This window comes from Mobula hypostoma, chromosome 23 (assembly GCF_963921235.1).
Source record: "Mobula hypostoma chromosome 23, sMobHyp1.1, whole genome shotgun sequence".
NCBI lineage: Eukaryota > Metazoa > Chordata > Chondrichthyes > Myliobatiformes > Myliobatidae > Mobula > Mobula hypostoma.
In genome coordinates, this window is record NC_086119.1 from 57,300,683 (window position 1) to 57,323,907 (window position 23,225).

A 23,225-nucleotide genomic window follows, 5' to 3' on the forward strand; every position below is an offset into this window, starting at 1 on the left:
AACTTGAGAACGTTGTTAAAAAGGCTGTTTGGTTTTATCAAGCCGGACAGAGTATACAAAGAGCATGTCATTCATTCGGTTTCAGCTCCAGGGTATTGTTCAGTTCTGGCATTACACGGTTGAAAGGATACCAAGATCTTAGACAGAGGAAGGATATTTTGCAATCAAAGTGATAAGAGGAGGGGACTGAACGTAGTTGGAAAGATTAAGAGACTAATTAAAGAAAAATGAGAATCAACTATCACAGTGTGGCAAATATTTGAGAAAGTATTTTCCAAGTCAGGCAGCAACTATGGAGAGAGAAAGTCAATGAAATATGGGACAGGAGGGGCACGCAGCAAGTACAGTAGCAGGAGGGGGCACGCAGCAGGTACAGTAGGAGGGGGCACGCAGCAGGTACAGTAGCAGGAGGGGGCACGCAGCAGGTACAGTAGGAGGGGCATGCAGCAGGTACAGTAGGAGGGGGCACACAGCAGGTACAGTAGGAAGGGGCACGCAGCAGGTACAGTAGCAGGGGCACGCAGCAGGTACAGTAGCAGGAGGGGCATGCAGCAGGCACAGTAGGAGGGGCGTGCAGCAGGTACAGTAGCAGGAGGGGGCTTTCAGCAGGTACAGTAGGAGGGGCTTTCAGCAGGTACAGTAGGAGGGGCATGCAACAGGTACAGTAGCAGGAGGGGGCACGCAGCAGGTACAGTAGCAGGAGGGGCATGCAGCAGGTAGAGTAGCAGGAGGGGCATGCAGCAGGTACAGTAGGTGCCTGGAATCTTTTACAGTCAGATCCCAGATAGCACTGATTCTTTACAACACGGTTATTCAAATCTTTATTGAATGACAAAAATTCATTCTAAACAACTTCCAAGAGCGGCCCCCATAACAGTAAACATTCAATCAGCCAATGAGAGTGCATTACATACACTCTGAGCCAATCTCGAATTAGTTCTGCCTCCCTTGCATCTATAAACGCTCTTGCACCTGAAACCTCGCAGGTTTCCTTGGCTCTGTAAGTCTGGGGAAGTCACTTTCCGGTCCCGCAAATCCTGAGAGATTGAGACGGCTCTCCCACCTCAAACTCCAGTTTGTGGGGATGCTGTGTCATTTGCTACCCTGTTACAACTCAGTGCCAAGAAACAACAGACAGTACACTGCATACGACTAAAGGAATTATATTTATGAATTTTACTTAAAGGGTTAGGAAAGAAAAAAAAAGCAAAAAGGGCCCATTTAAGTAAACAGTCAAATGTGCACAAGTTGGAGATTATCTTGAACTTCTGTCACTCACTCGCCGGGCCCTCGGTCTGTGTGAAAGCTCACACCACCTTCTGAACGTCTCTCACAACCTATCTCCAACAAACGGGTCTCTCACAGGGTCGTATCCTACAACTGGCTCTCCCCAGCAGCAAAGCTCCAAGACCAACCTTAGCGTCCCTCACCAAGTAAACCTCCCGCCAGTTCCACCATCCTAATTGGATGGTACACTTTCCTCGTCATCAACGATAACCCAAACAGGCTGACAGCAGAACAGACTGCTCGTGCAGAGCTGTTAAATGAAATACCTACAGCATCACAGTAAAGATGTGAACCAGGGCATTACACACCCTTGGCAACTTCCTCCATTTTTTTCATCCATAATGTCTGGAAAACAGTCTGCAACTTCCATTCAGGGTAGTACATCTCAGATGTCTAAGAAAAGCATTAGCGTGGTTGTGAAACTGCAAGTGATACGCCGTTTGGAAGCTGGTGAGCGTCAGGTTGATATTGGCGCCTCTTTGAAGTCCACAATGAGAACAATTATTAAAAAAAATGCAGACAAGATAAAAGCTTCTGCAATGACAACCTCAAAATTATCAATAATGAAGGTGACCCATTCAAGGAGCCACTTGCTTGGAAAAAAAAACGAAAATAGACTAAACATATGGGTGGGTGACCGAACAACAGCACATGCTGTTGATAATGGAAAAGACAACAAGCATCTTCAATCATGTTCAAGAGGAGGAAGAAGAAACGTCCGTAACATTCACAACCGGCAGAGGTTGGTTTGATAGGTTTAAACAGCGCTGTAACCTCCATAGCATACGCATCTTTGGTGAAGTGGCTGGTGCAAGGACTTTCCTGCAACAGTGAAGGCCATACTTGAAAAGGATGATTATCCCGCTGGATGAAACGGGTCTATTTTCGGAAAAGAATGCCTTCTCGTACTCCCATCTCCCGAGAAGAAATGTGCATCTGGCTTCAAGGCCACAAAGGACCGGTTAACTCTCTTGCTGGAAGGCAGTGCTAAAGGTGACTACGTTAAAGCCCATGATTGTGTGTCACTCCGAAACACCACGAGCAACGAAAGACATTTTAAAGTCAAGTCTATCAGTGATTTGGAAATCAAACAAGAAAGCCTGGGTGACAATTGATGTTTTCCAAAGTTGGCTTGTTTCCAATTTGTACAATTGTACTCCAGGGAGCACGAAGAGCAGAATCAAATATTGCTGTGATGATTGTACGCTCTAGTATCAATTGTTTGGCAACAATGAAGTATAAAGTATTTTTGTCCAGCGGTGAAGTGGCTGTGAGGAGCATGACCTTGAACCTAAAGCATTCTTGGTGCTTGATAACGCTCCAGGCCACCCTGAGAATTGTGACATGCTTCAGACCTGCATTCCTATAGAAGTGGTTTACCTTCCATCCCAACACCACTTCATTACTCCAACCAATGGATCGAGGAGTGATATTGAATTTTAAAGCCGCCTACCTTCGCCGCACAATCAAACAACTTGTAGAGGAAACAAAACAATCTGTCAGAAAAACTAGTGTCATGAAAGCTGTAGACAATATCAGAGCAGCCTGGGATGAAGCAACTTCAAACTGCATGAACAGAGTGTGGAAGAAGCCAAGGCCAAAAGCATGCAACAACATCCCAGAACATCGTTGAACTGGCCAATGAAGCAGGATTAGAGGACGTTAATTATGGCGAGGTTGAAAAGTTGTTGCATCCTCTAAATGAGAGCCTTAATAACAAAGAGCTTTGAGAACTGGTAGAGCAACTCATCCTGGGTGAGTCTGAGGACACGAGTGGAGAAGAAGAAACACCAGCAAGAAACCTCACCACAAAATTCCACAGCACTAGCACGACCACAATCACACAAGTTCATCGATAATGACGCTGAATGGGAGTAAAACAATAAGATCATGATTTCCTGCTACCGGGAACGGCTTCACCAGGGGAAACTGAAGAAAAGGCAGACAAATCTCAATGCCGACTTGAAGAAGTCAAGGTTAGAGGACCCGCAGCCTGCTCCTCCCCTCCCCTCCACCACCACCTGCGTGGCTCTGACTCGCTTGGTGCCTCACCTCCAAGGAAGCGTTTCGTGGGGTGAGTTATCTGAAGGGCACGACTAGCCCGTCTGGTTTATCGCTACAGTGTTGAGTGTTACTGGTGACAACCCAAGTTTCATGCATTCCCACAGGACCCAAGAGAGCAGTTTCTACTGTCAGTATCAGAACAACAAATCAGTATCTGCGGCTTGACTGTGGGTTTCCCTCACTCACAGCTCAAGGTCCTGAAATGTCCATCCTTAATGCTTGATTACACCCTATTGTTAAATACACCAACACCCAAATTGTTCACATTTTTAAGCACAATTAATATAATCTGTACCTGTTATTTTCCTTCAGATTTGCCTTGGAGTAAGAAGATGCGTGCAAATTATTAACTGAGACTTTACAGATGGAAGATGCAGCAAGTAAACAGTGAATGCTTAATCCCATTTCCAGCCACTACTGGATTATAAAAAGGAATTCAAACCTTAAAATGTAAACGTCTGTGATAAACTTTTTGCAAATAACAGCTTGGATACCACCAGTCGAGGTGCTGGGACTGGCTATTGACTAAGCAGAGAAAGCAGCACTCAGATGTACAAGACAGAGGATACTGAGGGAGAGACTGAGACTGGGACTGGCCATTCCCGACAGCGGAAACTGTAGCTTGTTGTGATACAGTGGGGAATCGGGCAGGACACCTTCTTGGAGTGATGCCTTCACAGGACCCTGGGAAACAGAGAAACACAGACTTAGATTAGAAACCATTTCAGATCAGTTAAGATCTGACACTACATTCTCTACACCAAATTTTATTTTAGGTTATTGCTGCCTTGGCTCCAAGGCCACATCTCCAGCACCCCTCCTTTTCAGCCATTAGATTAGAAACTAAACAATTCAGATTTATGGTGCACAGTGAAAGAAAACAGGAACTAAATTCAAAACAGTGACAAATAATTGCAAAATAATATTCAAATCTACTTAAAGCTACAAATAACATTAATTACTGTAAAGATTATTTGATCCACAATTTTAGAGCGTACATTAGTCCAACTATTCACCAGTTCTTTGCTTCATCACCTTTCAATGAGATGGATGGGCTTGGTGCAGTGATATCAGCATCTCAACATCACTCAGGAGTTTCAGATCCTCACATTCAGTAACTTAGCTGTCTCATTGCTTTGAAACAAGTTGAGCGACTGCACCAAAACTGCACTGTATGATGTTGCAAAGGCAATAAAGAACATCTCAACCTTTTTCCACGGGGAGGACAGCATTCAGATTTCTTTCTGCAACCAAGTCTTGATAAGGTTTTTTGAACTTTGGCTTCAGCTCAAGTCTCTTTGTAGGGAGATCAGTTCTTCCCCATCACTTCATTACGAGTGTTGAGGAATAGATTTATTACCCCATCTTGAATTTGGATCCAGAGAAGATCTCAAAATCTTTGACATGTCTTTATGCAGTTCACCCAGGTGGGCAAAGTATACCTGAAGATCATCTGGCATTCTTTCCTTCTCTTCCAACTCTGAGGCTTCGAAATCAGAAAAGGTCGCACTTAAATAGGGTTCACTTAGACAGAAATGTGGAGACGATTGATTTGATTTTGACAAGATTCACATAATTTCCTTGCAATTGGAGACCGATTTCATTAAAGTTTGTGAATACTTTAATTCTGACAAATAAACAACGGCATACCTAATATTCTTTGAGTTGATTATTGAATGACACATTCAAGTCTTCAAAGAAAGTTATCACAGTTTCAAAATGAGCAAAAAATCATCTCTGGAAGCTTCCTTTTGAGAGGCATCTGACTTCTGTATGCAGCAGCAATCGCTCAAATTGTTCAAAATAGTGAAGAATTGAGAGCATCTGATTTGATTTGAGTTACCGCTGTGATAACAGTATTTCATGATTTGTGCAGCCACCCAATCATTTAGATTTTTTGTGACACATTCCCCGTGAATTACACAGTGAATGGAAACTAAGTACAGCTTTTATTCAAGAAAGTCAATGGCATCCTGTCATTGACGTTGTCCCATTTGTTGCACAGTCAAGAATGTTGGTGAGCAGAATGCCCTTCTCTTTGAAAAGTTGCTCAATAACCCAAAATATTGAATCCTCCTTCATAAATTAAAGGGGCTAGGCGAGAGGAGGTTAGTTCACAACAGGGGGATGGGAACCAGTGCAGAGAGACAGAGGGGTGTAAAATGAGGGTAGAAGCAAAAAGTAGTAAGGAGAAAAGTAAAAGTGGCAGGCCGACAAATCCAGGGCAAGCATCAAAAAGGGCCACTTTTCAACATAATTGTATAAGGGCTAAGAGAGTTGTAAAAGAGCGCCTGAAGGCTTTGTGTGTCAATGCAAGGAGCATTCATAACAAGGTGGATGAATTAAAAGTGCAGATTGTTATTAATGATTATGATATAGTTGGGACCTCAGAGACATGGCTCCAGGGTGACCAAGGATGGGAGCTCAATGTTCAAGGATATTCAATATTCAGGAGGGATAGACATGAAAGAAAAGAAGGTGGGTGGCGTTGCTGGTTAGAGAGGAGATTAACGCAATAAAAAGGAAAGACATAAGCCGGGAAGATGTGGAATCGATATGGGTAGAGTTGCATAACACTAAGGGGCAGAAAACGCTGGTGGGAGTTGTGTACAGGCCACCTAACAGTAGTAGTGAGGTCGGAGATGGTATTAAACAGGAAATTAGAAATGTGTGCAATAAAGGAACAGCAGTTATAATGGGTGACTTCAATCTACATGTAGACTGGGTGAACCAAATTGGTAAGGGTGCTGAGGAAGAGGATTTCTTGGAATGTATGCGGGATGGTTTTTTGAACCAACATGTCGAGGAACCAACTAGAGAGCAGGCTATTCTGGACTGGGTTTTGAGCAATGAGGAAGGGTTAATTAGCGATCTTGTCGTGAGAGGCCCCTTGGGTAAGAGTGACCATAATATGGTGGAATTCTTCATTAAGACGGAGAGTGACATAGTTAATACAGAAACAAAGGTTCTGAACTTAAAGAGGGGTAACTTTGAAGGTATGAGACGTGAATTAGCTAAGATAGACTGGCAAATGACACTTAAGGATTGACGGTGGATATGCAATGGCAAGCATTTAAAGATTGCATGGATGAACTACAACAATTGTTCATCCCAGTTTGGCAAAAGAATAAATCAAGGAAGGTAGTGCCCTGTGGCTGACAAGAGAAATTAAGGATAGTATCAATTCCAAAGAAGAAGCATACAAATTAGCCAGAAAAAGTGGCTCACCTGAGGACTGGGAGAAATTCAGAGTTCAGCAGAGGAGGACAAAGGGCTTAATTAGGAAGGGGAAAAAAGATATGAGAGAAAACTGGCAGGGAACATAAAAACGGACTGTAAAAGCTTTTATAGATATGTAAAAAGGAAAAGACTGGTAAAGACAAATGTAGGTCCCCTGCAGACAGAAACAGATGAATTGATTATGGGGAGCAAGGACATGGCAGACCAATTGAATAATTACTTTGGTTCTGCCTTCACTAAGGAGGACATAAATAATCTTCCAGAAATAGTAGGGGACAGAGGGTCCAGTGAGATGGAGGAACTGAGCGAAATACATGTTAGTAGGGAAGTGGTGTTAGGTAAATTGAAGGGATTAAAGGCAGATAAATCCCCGGGGCCAGATGGTCTGCATCCCAGAGTGCTTAAGGAAGTAGCCCAAGAAATAGTGGATGCATTAGTGATAATTTTTCAAAACTCGTTAGATTCTGGACTAGTTCCTGAGGATTGGAGGGTGGCTATTGTAACCCCACTTTTTAAAAAAGGAGGGAGAGAGAAACCGGGGAATTATAGACCGGTTAGCCTAACGTCGGTGGTGGGGAAACTGCTGGAGTCAGTTATCAAAGTTATCAGTTATCAAGGATGTGATAACAGCACATTTGGAAAGCGGTGAAATCATCGGACAAAGTCAGCATGAAAGGAAAATCATGTCTGACGAATCTCATAGAATTTTTTGAGGATATAACTAGTAGAGTGGATAGGGGAGAACCAGTGGATGTGGTATATTTGGATTTTCAAAAGGCTTTTGACAAGGTCCCACACAGGAGATTAGTGTGCAAACTTAAAGCACACGGTATTGGGGGTAAGGTATTGATGTGGATAGAGAATTGGTTAGCAGACAGGAAGCAAAGAGTGGGAATAAACGGGACCTTTTCAGAATGGCAGGCAGTGACTAGTGGGGTACTGCAAGGCTCGGTGCTGGGACCCCAGTTGTTTACAATATATATTAATGACTTGGATGAGGGAATTAAATGCAGCATCTCCAAGTTTGCGGATGACACGAAGCTGGGTGGCAGTGTTAGCTGTGAGGAGGATGCTAAGAGGATGCAGAGTGACTTGGATAGGTTGGGTGAATGGGCAAATTCATGGCAGATGCAATTTAATGTGGATAAATGTGAAGTTATCCACTTTGGTGGCAAAAATAGGAAAACAGATTATTATCTGAATGGTGGCCGATTAGGAAAAGGGGAGGTGCAACGAGACCTGGGTGTCATTATACACCAGTCATTGAAAGCGGGCATGCAGGTACAGCAGGCGGTGAAAAAGGCAAATGGTATGCTGGCATTTATAGCGAGAGGATTCGAGTACAGGAGCAGGGAGGTACTACTGCAGTTGTACAAGGCCTTGGTGAGACCACACCTGGAGTATTGTGTGCAGTTTTGGTCCCCTAATCTGAGGAAAGACATCCTTGCCATAGAGGGAGTACAAAGAAGGTTCACCAGATTGATTCCTGGGATGGCAGGACTTTCATATGAAGAAAGACTGGATGAACTGGGCTTGTACTCGTTGGAATTTAGAAGATTGAGGGGAGATCTGATTGAAACGTATAAAATCCTAAAGGGATTGGACAGGCTAGATGCAGGAAGATTGTTCCCGATGTTGGGGAAGTCCAGAACGAGGGGTCACAGTTTGAGGATAAAGGGGAAGCCTTTTAGGACCGAGATTAGGAAAAACTTCTTCACACAGAGAGTGGTGAATCTGTGGAATTCTCTGCCACAGGAAACTGTTGAGGCCAGTTCATTGGCTATATTTAAGAGGGAGTTAGATATGGCCCTTGTGGCTACGGGGATCAGGGGGTATGGAGGGAAGGCTGGTGCAGGGTTCTGAGTTGGATGATCAGCCATGATCATAATAAATGGCGATGCAGGCTCGAAGGGCCGAATGGCCTACTCCTGCACCTATTTTGTATGTTTCATAAGAACATAAGAAATAGGAGCAGGATTAGGCCATCTGGCCCATCGAGCCTGCACCGCCATTCAATAAGATCATGGCTGATCTGTCCGTAAACTCATCTCCACCTACCTGCCTTTCCCCCATAACCTTTATTTCCCCTACTATGCAAAAATCTATCCAACCTTGTCTTAAATGTATCTACTGAGGGAGCCTCCACTGCTTCATTAAGTAGAGAATTCCACAGATCCACCACTCTCTGGGAAAAGCAGTTCCTCATCTCCATCCTAAATCTACTGCCCTAAATCTTGAGGCTATGTCCCCTAGTTCTAGTCTCACCTACCAGTGGAAACAACTTTCCTGCCTCTATCTTATCTATCCCTTTCATAATTTTGTATGTTTCTATAAGACCTCCTCTAATTCTTCTGAATTCCAGTGAGTACAGTCCCAGGCGATTCAATCTCTCCCCATACTCTAACCCCACATCTCTGGAATCAACTTGGTGAATTTCCTGTGCACTGTCTCCAAAGCCAGTATATCCTTCAAATAAGGAGACCAGAACTGCACACAGTACTCCAGGTGCGGCCTCACCAGTACCCTGTACAGTTGCAACATAACCTTCCTGCTCTTAAATTCAATCCCTCTAGCAATGAAGGCTAACATTCTATTTGCCTTTTTGATAGCCTGCTGCACCTGCAAACCAACCTTTTGTGATTCATGCACAAGCACTCCCAGTCCCTCTACACATCAGCAGGCTGCAATTATTTTTTACCATTTAAGTAGTAATCTGCTCTTCCATTTTTCCTTCCAAGTGGATGACCTCACTTTTACCAACATTGTACTCCATCTGTCAGAACCCTGCCCACTCCCTTAACCTCTATATCCTTCTGTGGACTTTTCATATCTTCTGCACAATTTGCTTTTCCACTCAATTCAGTGTCATCGAACATAGATACACTACACTTGGTCCCCTCTTCCAGGTCGTTAACATATATCGTAAACAGTTGTGGGTCCAGCACCGACCCCTACGGCAAACCGCTCACCACTGATTGCCAACCAGCGATACACCCACGTATCCCAACTCTCTGCTTTCTATTCCTCTATCCATATTAACATATCTCCCCCAACTCTCCGCATCCTTATCTTACGGATAAGCCTTTTACATGGCACCTTATCAAATGCTTTCTGGAAATCCAAGAGAAGAACATCATCTGTTCCCCTCTATCCACTGCGGTCGTTATATCCTCAAAGGACTCCAGTGTTTATCGCACAGGACACATCCTCAGACATTTCATTGACTCATCTTTGAACAGAGCTGTCGCTGAGTGGAATGTCTGTATCTGGCTGGTTTCATTGCCTCATGGTTGCTGTTGGTTAAAACATAGAAAACCTACAGCACAATACAGGCCCTTTGGCCCACAAAGCTGGGCTGAACATGTCCTTAACTTAGAAATTACCTAGGGTTACCCACAGCCCTCTATTTTTCTAAGCTCCATGTATCTGTCCAGAAGTCTCTTAAAAGAGCCTATTGTATCCGCCATCATCGCCAGCAGCCCATTCCACACACTCACCACTCTCTACGTAAAAAACTTACCCCTGACATCTCCTCTGTACTTACTGCCAAGCACCTTAAAACTGTGCCCTCTCGTGTTAGCCATTTCAGCAATGGGAAAAAGCCTCTGACTATCCACACAATCAATGCCTCTCATCATCTTATACACCTCTATCAGGTCACCACCCATCCTCCAATGCTCCAAGGAGAAAAGGCCCAGTTCACTCAACCTATTCTCATAAGGAATGCTTCCCAATCCAGGCCACATCCTTATAAATCTCCTCTGCACCCTTTCTACTGTTTCCACATTCTTCCTGGAGTGAGGCGATCAGAACTGAGCACAGTACTCCAAGTCTGACCAGGGTCCTATATAGCTGCAACATTACCTCTCAGCTCCTAAACTCAATCCCACGGTTGATGAAGGCCAATGCACTGTATGCTTTCTTAACCACAGAATCAACCTGTGTAGTAGCTTTGCGTGTCCTATGGACTCGGACCCCAAGATCCCTCTGATCCTCCACATTGCCAACAGTCTTACCATTAATACTATATTCTGCCATCATATCTGACCTACCAAAATGAACCACCTCACATTTATCTGGTTGAACTCCATCTGCCACTTCTCAGCCCAGTTTTGCAAACTATCAGTGTCCTGCTGTAATCTCTGACAGCCCTCCACACTATCCACAACACCTCCAACCTTCGTGTCACCATGGTTGGTCGCTGCTGGTAAAATCCATATTTCAGATACCCCACCCCAAACTTTTTCATTTGGTCTGCTCTGTCTTCTTTGTTATGGATTATCCATCATGGTCAATCGCCTGTTAAACTCCAACCTTAAGCACTGCGATCAATAAAGGGGAAACTTATGACATCATCATAGCTCAGACAAAACCTGACTCTCAGATTCTGAACTTCACCCCGTTGAACACCATACCCTAGTTGACATGAATTGTGTCACAGCGTGATCAGAGTATGGCAATTGTACCGGCCAACACTGCACTACAGTAGTGAACCGCAAGAATGCACAGACCTAGCCCGGATATAACACCATTTCTTCAGTTCAGCCTTCTCTTGATATGCCAAATACACAAGTGTCCTTGCTTTCCAAGAACTATAATGTGCTTTGAGCAAAATCTAAGAATGAGGGTTAGCTAGAGATGAGGTGATTACTTGATCATTGTAATCAATTATGAGGCACTGAGGATCAAAAACCTGTAATAAGTAATTAAATTCTGAATTAAGCCTGTAATCCCTCATCTGCCCCTTTTGCTACTGAGCAGGGGAGGGGAGAGCCCCTTTAGAAACTCCCACTGCCCCTAGGGGTGGCACAGCACTATATCACCCACTTTGGAAACCACTGCTCTATACAAACTTGTCACCATGACACCAACCGCATAATATTTTATACACATACACATAAATGGATAAAGATGACAAACAGAAGGTACAGAAGCCTTAAGTCCCACACCATCAGATTTAAGAACAGCAACTTCCCAAACATTCAGTTCTTAAACCAACCCAGTACAACTCTAGTTTAGCAACATTATGACCACTTTGAAATAGACCGCTCTAATTATATTCCTGCTTGTAAAAATAATATGCTGTTTTCTTGTGAATACTACCTATATGAAGCCATATAACTTTGATGCTACTGTGGGAAAGTTTTTCATTGCACCTGTGCCTATGAAAATACTCAACTTTGATATATCTGGATATGATGAAGGTTGAAACACGACAGCTTTAGTAAAAGCTTTTGCTCGGACACAGTCTAAGCCCCTTGTGAGACCACTGCAGGAGGCTGCAAGACAGCATCCACGCAAGTCGAAAGCCAAGCTGCTGGAAAATGTATTTTATGCTCCTGCACTGTTTATGCTCTGGATGAAGTGCTCAGTACTTGTCCATTTTATAATTGATAGTCAATGTCATTTTGGAGAGATTGGGAGCTCAGAACTGTGAGAATTCCATGTAGAAATAACAGTTGTCAAGTCTGTTTCAGGAATAAGTGATGACAGAGCTGACACAAAGTATAACAAAAACTAGAGAATAATAAAACAGTATATTGGGAATGATAATAACACATCATTCCTGTGCACCCTTTGTTATCCATCATCTTTCAGCTGTCTTCACTTCTCGTATTCTTCAAACCCTCTCACTCTCCCTCATCATGTTCTCTAGCATCTATTATTTATCTCCATGCTGAAAGGTCATCAGGATGAAACATTAATCCCGTTTTCCCTTCATGGATGCTGCCTGCCTTGCCAAGTATTTTCTGTTTAATCACCAGACTGATCAGTGCTGAGGGGTTACCTTACAAGGGAAGATTGAGCAAAATTGGTGTTCACTCTTTAAAGCTCAGAAAATCAAGTGATCTCAATGAAAGATGAAAACTCAAAAGTGAACAGGAAGATGCTGTTCGTGGTGGGGGATCCTAGAATAGGAGTCAGAGTCTTTGGATGACGGGTCAGCCAATTAAAACTGAGATGAGGAATTTCTTTTCTCAGAAGATTGTGAACCTTTGGAACTCCCTACCCAGAGAACTGTAGATGCAGAGTCATTATATTCATGCAAGAGTCAGGTTTATGAGCCACAACAGATCAAAGGTCAACAAAGAAAACAGCCGAGACTAAAGATCAAACCAGCTCATGTTTTGAGTTAACTCACAGTCCTATCACTTGGGTGATCTGGGCTCCCGTTTTATTCAGTAATGTACCAAGGTTGGAAGGGTTTGCCTAACAAAAATCTAATTAATATTACTGATCTGGAAAGTTTAAAATAAGGTCCGTCACAGCAGAATCACAAAATCCTGGATTGAGAATACGTTCATACCTACAGGCATGTGGCTCTGATCTAAACTGCAGAACAGATCACCGTTAACAGAAAGGTTTTATCTTGTACAGCCAGTCGATGGTCAACCCAAAGTGGCAATTGCTCCTATGCACTATCCTTCACAAACTTTTGAAAAAGCTTGGTAAGTGATGTGGGAGCCTTGTAAAATAGCTGAAAAAGTGATAGCACAGTCTGGCTTCTTAGGAAGACGCACAACACGCTGGAGGAACTCAGCAGGTCAGGCAGCGTCCGTGGAAACGAACAGTCAACGTTTCAGGTCCAGACCCTTCGGCAAGACTCGGCCCGAAACATTGACTGCTCGTTTCCACGGACGCTGCCCGACCTGCTGAGTTCCTCCAGCGTGTTGTGACTGTTGCTTTGACCCCAGCATCTGCAGAGTATTTTGTGTTTATGTTTGGCTTCTTAGGAAATCTCTCTAGATGGTAGACGATGGATTGGCTTCTGCCGATTTCAATTCTGTGGGTTTGGGGTGTAAATAAAGCCAAGAGGGTCTGCAGATGTTACCACAGAAGCCAGGAGTTGCTGGATGGGTTGGGGGGGCGGGGAGAGCGAGAGTAAGAGGGATACTTATGACATGAAGTGCTCTGTCATTTACATCGGGTTTCTGTGTACTCCCAATGCACAGATTCTAGATTCTAAATAGTGAAAAGTCACCTGTGTGCACACATTCAATTGCATCACAAGGGTCCGACCACATCGGCTGAGTCCTACAGTTGGAAGCAGTTTTGTCCAGTTCTCCCTTTTTGACAGATCAATTCTTGGGTCAAGGATTTGGCCCGGCAAGGCCACCATAAGCTACTCAGGTGATTTGACCTGAATAGCCATCATCCCTGTGGTAAGAGGGTTAAAAGAATGCCACGAGCAGGAAGGCTGTCTTTGTGGAAAGTCTAGTGGACAGTGGAACAAGTGCCTACAGTTGGGAGACGCACACATTTTCCTTATTGCTGGTATAGCCAAGATCAGCTGGCTTAGCACAAACCCAGAAATCACTGGTCCTCAGAACTGAGTCAGCAATTGTAGCACATCTTTGTTCAAAAAGAAAAGTTTCCTAACGTGTTAAGGTCATTTCAAACATCATAATCTAGCACACCATTTAATCACCAACACAGAATAATTGATCGTTTAGTGTTGTTTCCCCATACTTACAGGAAGGTACACAACGGAGAATTCATACTTGTAATCTTCAGCATGCAGCTTGTAAACCAACTTCATCATTGGACCACTGCCAAACACAAGGATATTTACATACAGTGAAACATATAATGGCAAGGACACAGGACTCTACATTATGTTCATGTGTAAAGACAGAGTTAGCAGAGAGTAAAATAGTTTTTAGATTTATGTACCATCCAGCACAATCTCAAGACACCCGCAAGAGTTTAAGTGAAGAAAAAAACAGAGATGCTAGGAATACTCAGCAGATTGGGCCGTAAAACAGAGAAGCTGAATGAGGGGGGGCGGGGGAGAGTGAGCGGCCGGATGTCGTGGTCCATGTAGGGACCAATGACATGGGTAGGAAGAGTGAGGAGGTCCTGAAGGGAGAGTTTAGGGAGTTAGGAGTCAAGTTAAAGGACAGGACCTCCAGGATAGCAATCTCAGGATTGCTACCAGTGCCACGTGCAGGCGGGTTTAGAAATAATAAGATAGCGCAGATCAACATGTGGCTGAAGACATGGTGCAGAAGGGAGGGCTTCATATTTATAGATAATTGGGCAGTTTTCCAGGGGAGGTGGGAACTGTTCCGGTGGGACGGTCTACATCTGAACTGGAAGGGAACTAGAGAGGCTCCGGTGGATTTAAACTAGATTCGAGGGGGGAGGGGAACCAGAGTGTAGGAACAGATGTAGGGAAGAAGGAAGAAAAAGAAAATAGTAAAGTTGTTTGCACCGTTAGTGATGAACAGAGAGCAAGAGGTGGAAAATTTCTTAAATGCATTTATTTTAATGCTAGAAGCATTATGAGAAAGGTGGAGGAGGTTAAAGCATGGATTGATACCTGGAAATATGATGTGGTAGCTATTAGTGAAACATGGTTACAGGAGGGGTGTGATTGGCAACTAAGTATTCCTGGATTTAATTGCTTCAGGTGTGATAGAATCGGAGGGGCAAGAGGGGGAGGTGTTGCATTGCTTGTCAGAGAAAATATTACCGCGGTGCTTTGGCAGGATAGATTAGAGGGCTTGTCTAGGGAGGCTATTTGGGTGGAATTGAGGAATGGGAAAGGTGTAGTAACTCTAAAGTAAAGGCATCCGTTAGTCTTGCGAGACCATGGATCTGCACCTGGAAAGTCTTCACTCTCCAGGGCACAGGCCTGGGCAAGGTTGTATGCAAGACCAGCAGTTACCCATGCTGCAAGTCTCCCCTCTCCACGACACTAATATTGTCCAAGGGAAGGGCATTAGGACCCATACAGCTTGGCACCAGTGTCGTCGCAGAGCAATGTGTGATTAAGTGCCTTGCTCAAGGACAGAACACGTTACCTTGGCTGGGGCTCAAACTCACGACCTTCAGGTAGCTAGTCCACTGCCTTAACCACTTGGCCACGTGCCCACAAGTAACTCTTATGGAGGTGTATTATAGACCACCAAATGGGGAGCGAGAAATGGAGGAGCAAATTTGTAAGGAGATAGCAGATATTTTTAGTAAGCGCAAGGTTGTGATTGTGGGAGATTTTAATTTTTCACACATAGACCAGGAAGCCCATACTGTAAAAGGACTGGATGGATTCGAGTTTGTAAAATGTGTGCAGGATAGTTTTCTGCAGCAATACACAGAGGTACCAACTACAGAAGGGGCAGTGTTGGATCTCCTGATAGGGAATGAGATAGGTCAGGTGACGGAAGTTTGTGTTGGGGAGCACTTCGGGTCCAGTGATCACAATGCCATTAGTTTCAATAGAATTATGGAGAAAGATAGGGCTGGGCCCAGGGTTGAGATTTTTGATTGGAGAAAGGCTAACTTTGAGGAGATACGAAAGGATTTAGAAGGAGCGGATTGGGACAATTTGTTTTATGGGAAGAATGTAATAGAGAAATGGAGGTCATTTAAAGGTGAAATTTTGAGGGTACAGAATCTTTATGTTCCTGTTAGGATGAAAGGAAAGATTAAAAGTTTGAGAGAGCCATGGTTTTCAAGGGATATTGGAAACTTAGTTCGGAAAAAGAAAGATACCTACAATAAATATAGACAGCATGGAGTAAATGAGGTGCTTGAGGAATATAAAGAATATAAAAAGAATCTTAAAAAAGAAATTAGAAAAGCTAAAAAAAGATATGAGGTTGCTTTGGCAAGTAAGGTGAAAATAAATCCCAAGGGTTTCTACCATTATATTAATAGCAAAAGGATAGTGAGGGATAAAATTGGTCCCTTAGAGAATCAGAGTAGACGGCTATGTGTGGAGCCAAAAGAGATGGGGGAGATTCTGAACAATTTCTTTTCTTCGGTATTCACTAAGGAGAAGGGTATTGAATTGGGTAAGATAAGAGAAACAGGTAGGGAAGATATGGAAACTCTGATGATTAAAGGAGAGGAAGTACTGGAGCTTTTAAGGAATATAAAAGTGGATAAGTCTCCGGGTCTGGACAAGATATTCCCTAGGACCTTGAGGGAAGTTAGCGTGGAAATAGCAGGGTCTCTGACAGAAATATTTCAAATATCATTAGAAACGGGGATGGTGCCGGAGGATTGGCATATTGCTCATGTTGTTCCATTATTTAAAAAGGGTTCTAAGAGTAAACCTAGCAATTATCGGCCTGTGAGTTTGACGTCAGTGGTGGGTAAATTGATGGAAAGTATTCTTAGAGATGGTATATATAATTATCTGGATAGACAGGGTCTGATTAGGAACAGTCAACATAGATCTGTGCGTGGAAGTTCATATTTGACAAATCTTATTGAATTTTTTGAAGAGGTTACTAGGAAAGTTGACGAGGGTAAAGCAGTGGATGTTGTCTATATGGACTTCAGTAAGGCCTTTGACAAGGTCCCACACAGAAGGTTGGTTAGGAAGGTTCAACCGTTAGTTATTAATATGGAAGTAGTAAAATGGATTCAGCAGTGGCTGGATGGAAGACTCCAGAGAGTAGTGGTGGATAACTGTGTGTCAGATTGGAGGCCGATGACTAGTGGTGTGCCTCAGGGATCTGTACTGGGTCCAATGTTATTTGTCATCTACATTAATGATCTGGATGATGGGGTGGTAAATTGGATTAGTAAGTATGCAGATGATACTAAGATAGGTGGAGTTGTGGATAATGAAGTAGGTTTTCAAAGCTTGCGGAGAGATTTAGGCCAGTTAGAAGAGTGGGCTGAAAGATGGCAAATGGAGTTTAATGCTGATAAATGTGAGGTGCTACATTTTGGTTGGACAAATCAAAATAGGACATACATGGTAAATGGTAGGGCAATGAAGAATGCAGTAGAACAGAGGGATCTAGGAATAATGGTGCATAGCTCCCTGAAGGTGGAATCTCATGTGGATAGGGTGGTGAAGAAAGCTTTTGGTATGCTGGCCTTTATAAATCAGAGCATTGAGTATAGGAGTTGGGACGTAATGTTGAAATTGTACAAAGCATTGGTGAGGCCAAGTTTGGAGTATTGTGTACAGTTTTGGTCACCGAATTATAGGAAAGATGTCAACAAAATAGAGAGAGTACAGAGAAGGTTTACTAGAGTGTTACCTGGGTTTCATCAGCTAAGTTACAGAGAAAGGTTGAACAAGTTGGGTTTTTATTCTTTGGAACGTAGAAGGTTGAGGGGGGACTTGATAGAGGTATTTAAAAATTATGAGGGGGATAAATAGAGTTGACGTGGATAGGCTTTTTCCATTGAGAGTGGGGTAGATTCAAACAAGAGGACATGAGTTGAGAGTTAAAGGGCAAAAGTTTAGGGGTAACACAAGGGGGAACTTCTTTACTCAGAGAGTGGTAGCTGTGTGGAACGAGCTTCCAGCAGAAGTGGTTGAGGCAGGTTCGATGTTGTCAGTTAAAGTTAAATTGGACAGCTCTATGGACAGGAAAGGAATGGAGGGTTATGGGCTGAGTGCAGGTCGGTGGGACTAGGTGAGAATAAGAGTTCGGCGTGGACTAGAAGAGCCGAGATGGCCTGTTTCCGTGCTGTAATTGTTATATGGTTATATATGGTTATTTGGCCCATCAAGATTGCTCTGCCATTCCATCATGTTTGCCTTATTACCCCTCTCAACCCTATTCTCCCCATCACCTTTTATGCCTTTCCTAATCAAGAACCCATCAACCTCCACTTTAAATATATCAATGACTTGGCCTCCACAGTGACAAGGAATTCCTGATTCAGCACCCTCTGACTAAAGAAATTCCACTCTGTTCAAAAGGAATGTCCTTGTATTTTTCCCTTTCAGTGACCTGCTTGTGCCTACTCTTTGCTCCCATTTCAGAGAGCCACCATACCTGGGATCCAGGAACTCTACCACGGCTGCATAATCACTTGGATTATTTCGGCACTGCAAGTAGCACAAATTCCAGCCCACAGCCATCCCATCGTGGTTCCCAAAGATCGCCTCCACTAGCCACGGGAAAATTAAATGGAGCTCCTGGAAAAGATGCAAAACAAAAGCCTTGATGAGTTCTGCACCTTTTCAATTGTGTATCAAGCCATTCTCCACACAGTTAACTACTGATCAGAACACTACAACAGATAGTAGAATTAGAGAGGGGCAATAGCCAGCACAAAGGCAGAGGGGAGTGAAGAAACAGGAGGCTGTCCCCATACCCCCCAGCTCTTGCACCGGGTACAGAGGGTCCCAACTCCCGCCCACTGGGTACAGAGGGTCCCAACACCCGCCCACCGGGTACAGAGGGTCCCAACACCCGCCCACCACCCCCAGCTCGCTCCCTTTATTGCATCCTTCATGTTCTTCTAGACTCCAACATAGAAACACAGAAAATAGGTGCAGGAGTAGGCCATTCGGCCCTTCGAGCCTGCACCGCCATTTATTATGATCATGGCTGATCATCCAACTCAGAACCCCGCCCCAGCCTTCCCTCCATAACCCCTGACCCCCGTAGCCACAAGGGCCATATCTAACTCCCTCTTAAATATAGCCAATGAACTGGCCTCAACAGTTTCCTGTGGCAGAGAATTCCACAGATTCACCACTCTGTGTGAAGAAGTTTTTCCTAATCTCGGTCCTAAAAGGCTTCCCCTCTATCCTCAAATGGTGGCCCCTCGTTCTGGACTTCCCCAACATCGGGAACAATCTTCCTGCATCTAGCCTGTCCAATCCCTTTAGGATCTTATACGTTTCAATCAGATCCCCCCTCAATCTTCTAAATTCCAACGAGTACAAGCCCAGTTCATCCAGTCTTTCTTCATATGAAAGTCCTGCCATCCAAGGAATCAATCTGGTGAACCTTCTTTGTACTCCCTCTATGGCAAAGATGTCTTTCCTCAGATTAGGGGACCAAAACTGCACACAATACTCCAGGTGTGGTCTCACCAAGGCCTTGTACAACTGCAGTAGTACCTCCCTGCTCCTGTACTCGAATCCTCTCGCTATAAATGCCAGCATACCATTCGCCTTTTTCACCGCCTGCTGTACCTGCATGCCCACTTTCAATGACTGGTGTATAATGACACCCAGGTCTCGTTGCACCTCCCCTTTTCCTAATCGGCCACCATTCAGATAATAATCTGTTTTCCTATTTTTGCCACCAAAGTGGATAACTTCACATTTATCCACATTAAATTGCATCTGCCATGAATTTGCCCACTCACCCAACCTATCCAAGTCACCCTGCATCCTCTTAGCATCCGCCTCACTGCTAACACTGCCGCCCAACTTCGTGTCATCCGCAAACTTGGAGATGCTGCATTTAATTCCCTCATCCAAGTCATTAATATATATTGTAAACAACTGGGGTCCCAGCACTGAGCCTTGCGGTACCCCACCGGTCACCGCCTGCCATTCTGAAAAGGTCCCGTTTATTCCCACTCTTTGCTTCCTGTCTGCTAACCAATTCTCCACCCACACCAATACCTTACCCCCAATACCGTGTGCTTTAAATTTGCACACTAATCTCCTGTGTGGGACCTTGTCAAAAGCCTTTTGAAAATCCAAATATACCACATCCACTGGTTCTCCCCTATCCACTCTACTAGTTATATCCTCAAAAAATTCGATGAGATTCGTCAGACATGACTTTCCTTTCACAAATCCATGCTGACTTTGTCCGATGATTTCACCGCTTTCCAAATGTGCTGTTATCACGTCCGTGATAACTGACTCCAGCAGTTTCCCCACCACCGACATTAGGCTAACCGGTCTATAATTCCCCGGTTTCTCTCTCCCTCCTTTTTTAAAAAGTGGGGTTACATTAGCCACCCTCCAATCCTCAGGAACTAGCCCAGAATCTAACGAGTTTTGAAAAATCATCACTAATGCATCCACTATTTCTTGGGCTACTTCCTTAAGCACTCTAGGATGCAGACCATCTGGCCCTGGGGATTTATCTGCCTTCAATCCCTTCAATTTACCTAACACCACTTCCCTACTAACATGTATTTCGCTTAGTTCCTCCATCTCACTGGACCCTCTGTCCCCTACTATTTCTGGAAGATTATTTATGTCCTCCTTAGTGAAGACAGAACCAAAGTAATTATTCAATTGGTCTGCCATGTCCTTGCTCCCCATAATCAATTCACCTGTTTCTGTCTGCAGGGGACCTACATTTGTCTTCACCAGTCTTTTCCTTTTTACATATCTATAAAACCTTTTACAGTCCGTTTTTATGTTCCCTGCCAGTGTTCTCTCATAATCTTTTTCCCCCTTCCTAATTTAGCCCTTTGTCCTCCTCTGCTGAACTCTGAATTTCTCCCAGTCCTCAGGTGAGCCACTTTCTCTGGCTAATTTGTATGCTTCTTCTTTGGAATTGATACTATCCCTAATTTCTCTTGTCAGCCACGGGTGCACTACCTTCCTTGATTTATTCTTTTGCCAAACTGGGATGAACAATTGTTGTAGTTCATCCATGCAACCTTCAAATGCTTGCCATTGCATATCCACCGTCAATCCTTTAAGTGTCATTTGCCAGTCTATCTTAGCTAATTCACGTCTCATACCTTCAAAGTTACCCCTCTTTAAGTTCAGAACCTTTGTTTCTGAATTAACTATGTCACTCTCTACCTTCTTTACCTTCTGACACCTCTAGCTCCCTCTACCCATCACTCTACTAGTTACATCCTCAAAAAATTCTATGAGATTCGTCAGACATGATTTTCCTTTCACAAATCCATGCTGACTTTGTCCGATGATTTCACCGCTTTCCAAATATGCTGTTATCACATCCTTGATAACTGACTCCAGCAGTTTCCCCACCACCGACGTTAGGCTAACCGGTCTATAATTCCCCGGTTTCTCTCTCCCTCCTTTTTTAAAAAGCGGGGTTACATTAGCCACCCTCCAATCCTCAGGAACTAGCCCAGAATCTAACGAGTTTTGAAAAATTATCACTAATGCATCCACTATTTCTTGGGCTACTTCCTTAAGCACTCTGGGATGCAGACCATCTGGCCCTGGGGATTTATCTGCCTTCAATCCCTTCATCTTTACCTTCTGACACCTCTAGCTCCCTTTATCCATCACCCTGGCAACAGCTATCATCTGCCCACTCTCTCTCTCACCACCTTGTTATCGCCCTCTATCTTTCAGAGCAGACATTGTGAACGTCAGCTGGCCATTTCCCTCCCGACCCGCTGAGTTTCTCCAGCGTGTTTGTACACTGCTCCAATGGAAGATATGCCAGCTGAAAACTGCACAAAAGGAAATGGAGAAAGTAGACTGACAGACTGAACAAATATAATCACTCTACCTTGGCAGAGTAGTCTTCTATCACCTTGGATAAGTCTAGGCATCTCTGAACTATCGACTTGTTCACACCATCTGCTTTAAGAAGAGCCTGTGAAAACAGAATTTTTTACTCCCTCACTTATTAACATCTTGCAGGAGAAGGATCCAAATCTTAAATATTACCAGTAAAGCTGAGGGAAGAGACTTCAGAGTGATGAACCCCACAAAAAAGTTCAATAGGAATCACAGAACAAAAGCTAACACTTCAGAGAAGGCACACGCCCAAGTAAAGGAAGGGGATGCAGATCTAAACATGATGGACGCCCAAGGCTGACTGAGTTGTCGGTTCATTGAGGCAGCCGCCAATCTGGAACAAATTACAGTCAATGAAAAGAACACGGGAGCGTACACTTGCAGGTCCTGATGCAGGGTCCATTTCCAGGTTGAGGAGGGCAAATGTGATGTTAGCATTCATTTCGAGAGAACTCGAATCTAAAAGGAAGGATGTAATGTTGAGACTTTATAAAGCACTGGTGAGGCCTCACCTGGAGAGTTGAGAGCAGTTTCGGGCCCTTATCTAAAAAACAATGTGCTGACATTGGAAAGAGTTCAAAGGCAGCTCATGAAAATGATGCACACAAACAATTCTGGGATCGTGAGGAGTGCGCATGATGGCTCTGGGCCTCCACACATTAGAATTCAGTAGGATGAGGAGGGACCTGATTGAAACCTACTGAATGTTGCAAGGTGTGGGGAGGATGGTGGGAGAGTCTAGGACCGGAGGACACAGCCTCAGAATGGAGGGATGTCCACATGAGGAGGAATTTCTTTAGCCAGAGAGTGGTGAACCTGTGGAATTCTTTGCCACAGGCAGCTGTGGAGGCCAAATCATTGGGTATATTTAAGGCAGAGTTTTACAGATTTCTTGATTATTCAGGGTATGAAGGGATACGGGGAGATTGAGGCTGAGAGGGAAATAGCAGAGCAGACTCGACGGGCAAAACGGCCTAATTCTGTTCCCATATCTTACTGGTAACTATTAGAAACTCAAGCAACACACACAAAATCCTGCAGGAACTCAGAAGTAAGAAACACTTTTATAGTACTGTAGTAGTATTGATAATATTGTAATTTGTTCTCTAGTTGAATAAAAGTATGAAACTTATTACTCAGTTAAACAGTAATTTATCTTTCTTATACACTTTAATCTATTTCCATAGAACCTCAGCTAATTGGGACAGCCACTTAATTAGGTTAAAATGTATTGGCGCTGATGTGTCCCAATTAATTGCAATCCACTGTACATCAGAATCTGTTTAAGCGGGAGATCAGTGAGGCAGCTCACAACTGAGAATACCAACCACACCGGTTTACAAAACCTTTTGAGTTAGGAAAATGATCCAAGCTGTGTAGACACTTCTCTGGAAGAGATTCAGAAGATCAACTTGGCTTTACGTATGAGCATCGATGTCTCAAATTTGAG

At 43.8% G+C, this 23,225-nt stretch overlaps 1 protein-coding gene across 2 annotated transcripts in view; it reads right to left on the reverse strand.

Annotated features, from left to right (window-relative positions):
* Positions 1 to 23,225, reverse strand: part of smpd4 (sphingomyelin phosphodiesterase 4) — a 94,343-nt gene that overhangs the window by 66,336 nt on the left and 4,782 nt on the right. For both annotated transcript variants that reach the window (XM_063031699.1, XM_063031698.1), the window contains exons 2-5: positions 21,765 to 21,851; positions 18,345 to 18,487; positions 14,066 to 14,141; positions 3,921 to 4,035 (exon numbers count right to left, since the gene is read on the reverse strand). In XM_063031699.1, coding sequence (XP_062887769.1) covers positions 3,921 to 4,035; positions 14,066 to 14,141; positions 18,345 to 18,487; positions 21,765 to 21,851 — 421 coding nt within the window. The remainder of the gene's footprint in view (positions 1 to 3,920; positions 4,036 to 14,065; positions 14,142 to 18,344; positions 18,488 to 21,764; positions 21,852 to 23,225) is intronic.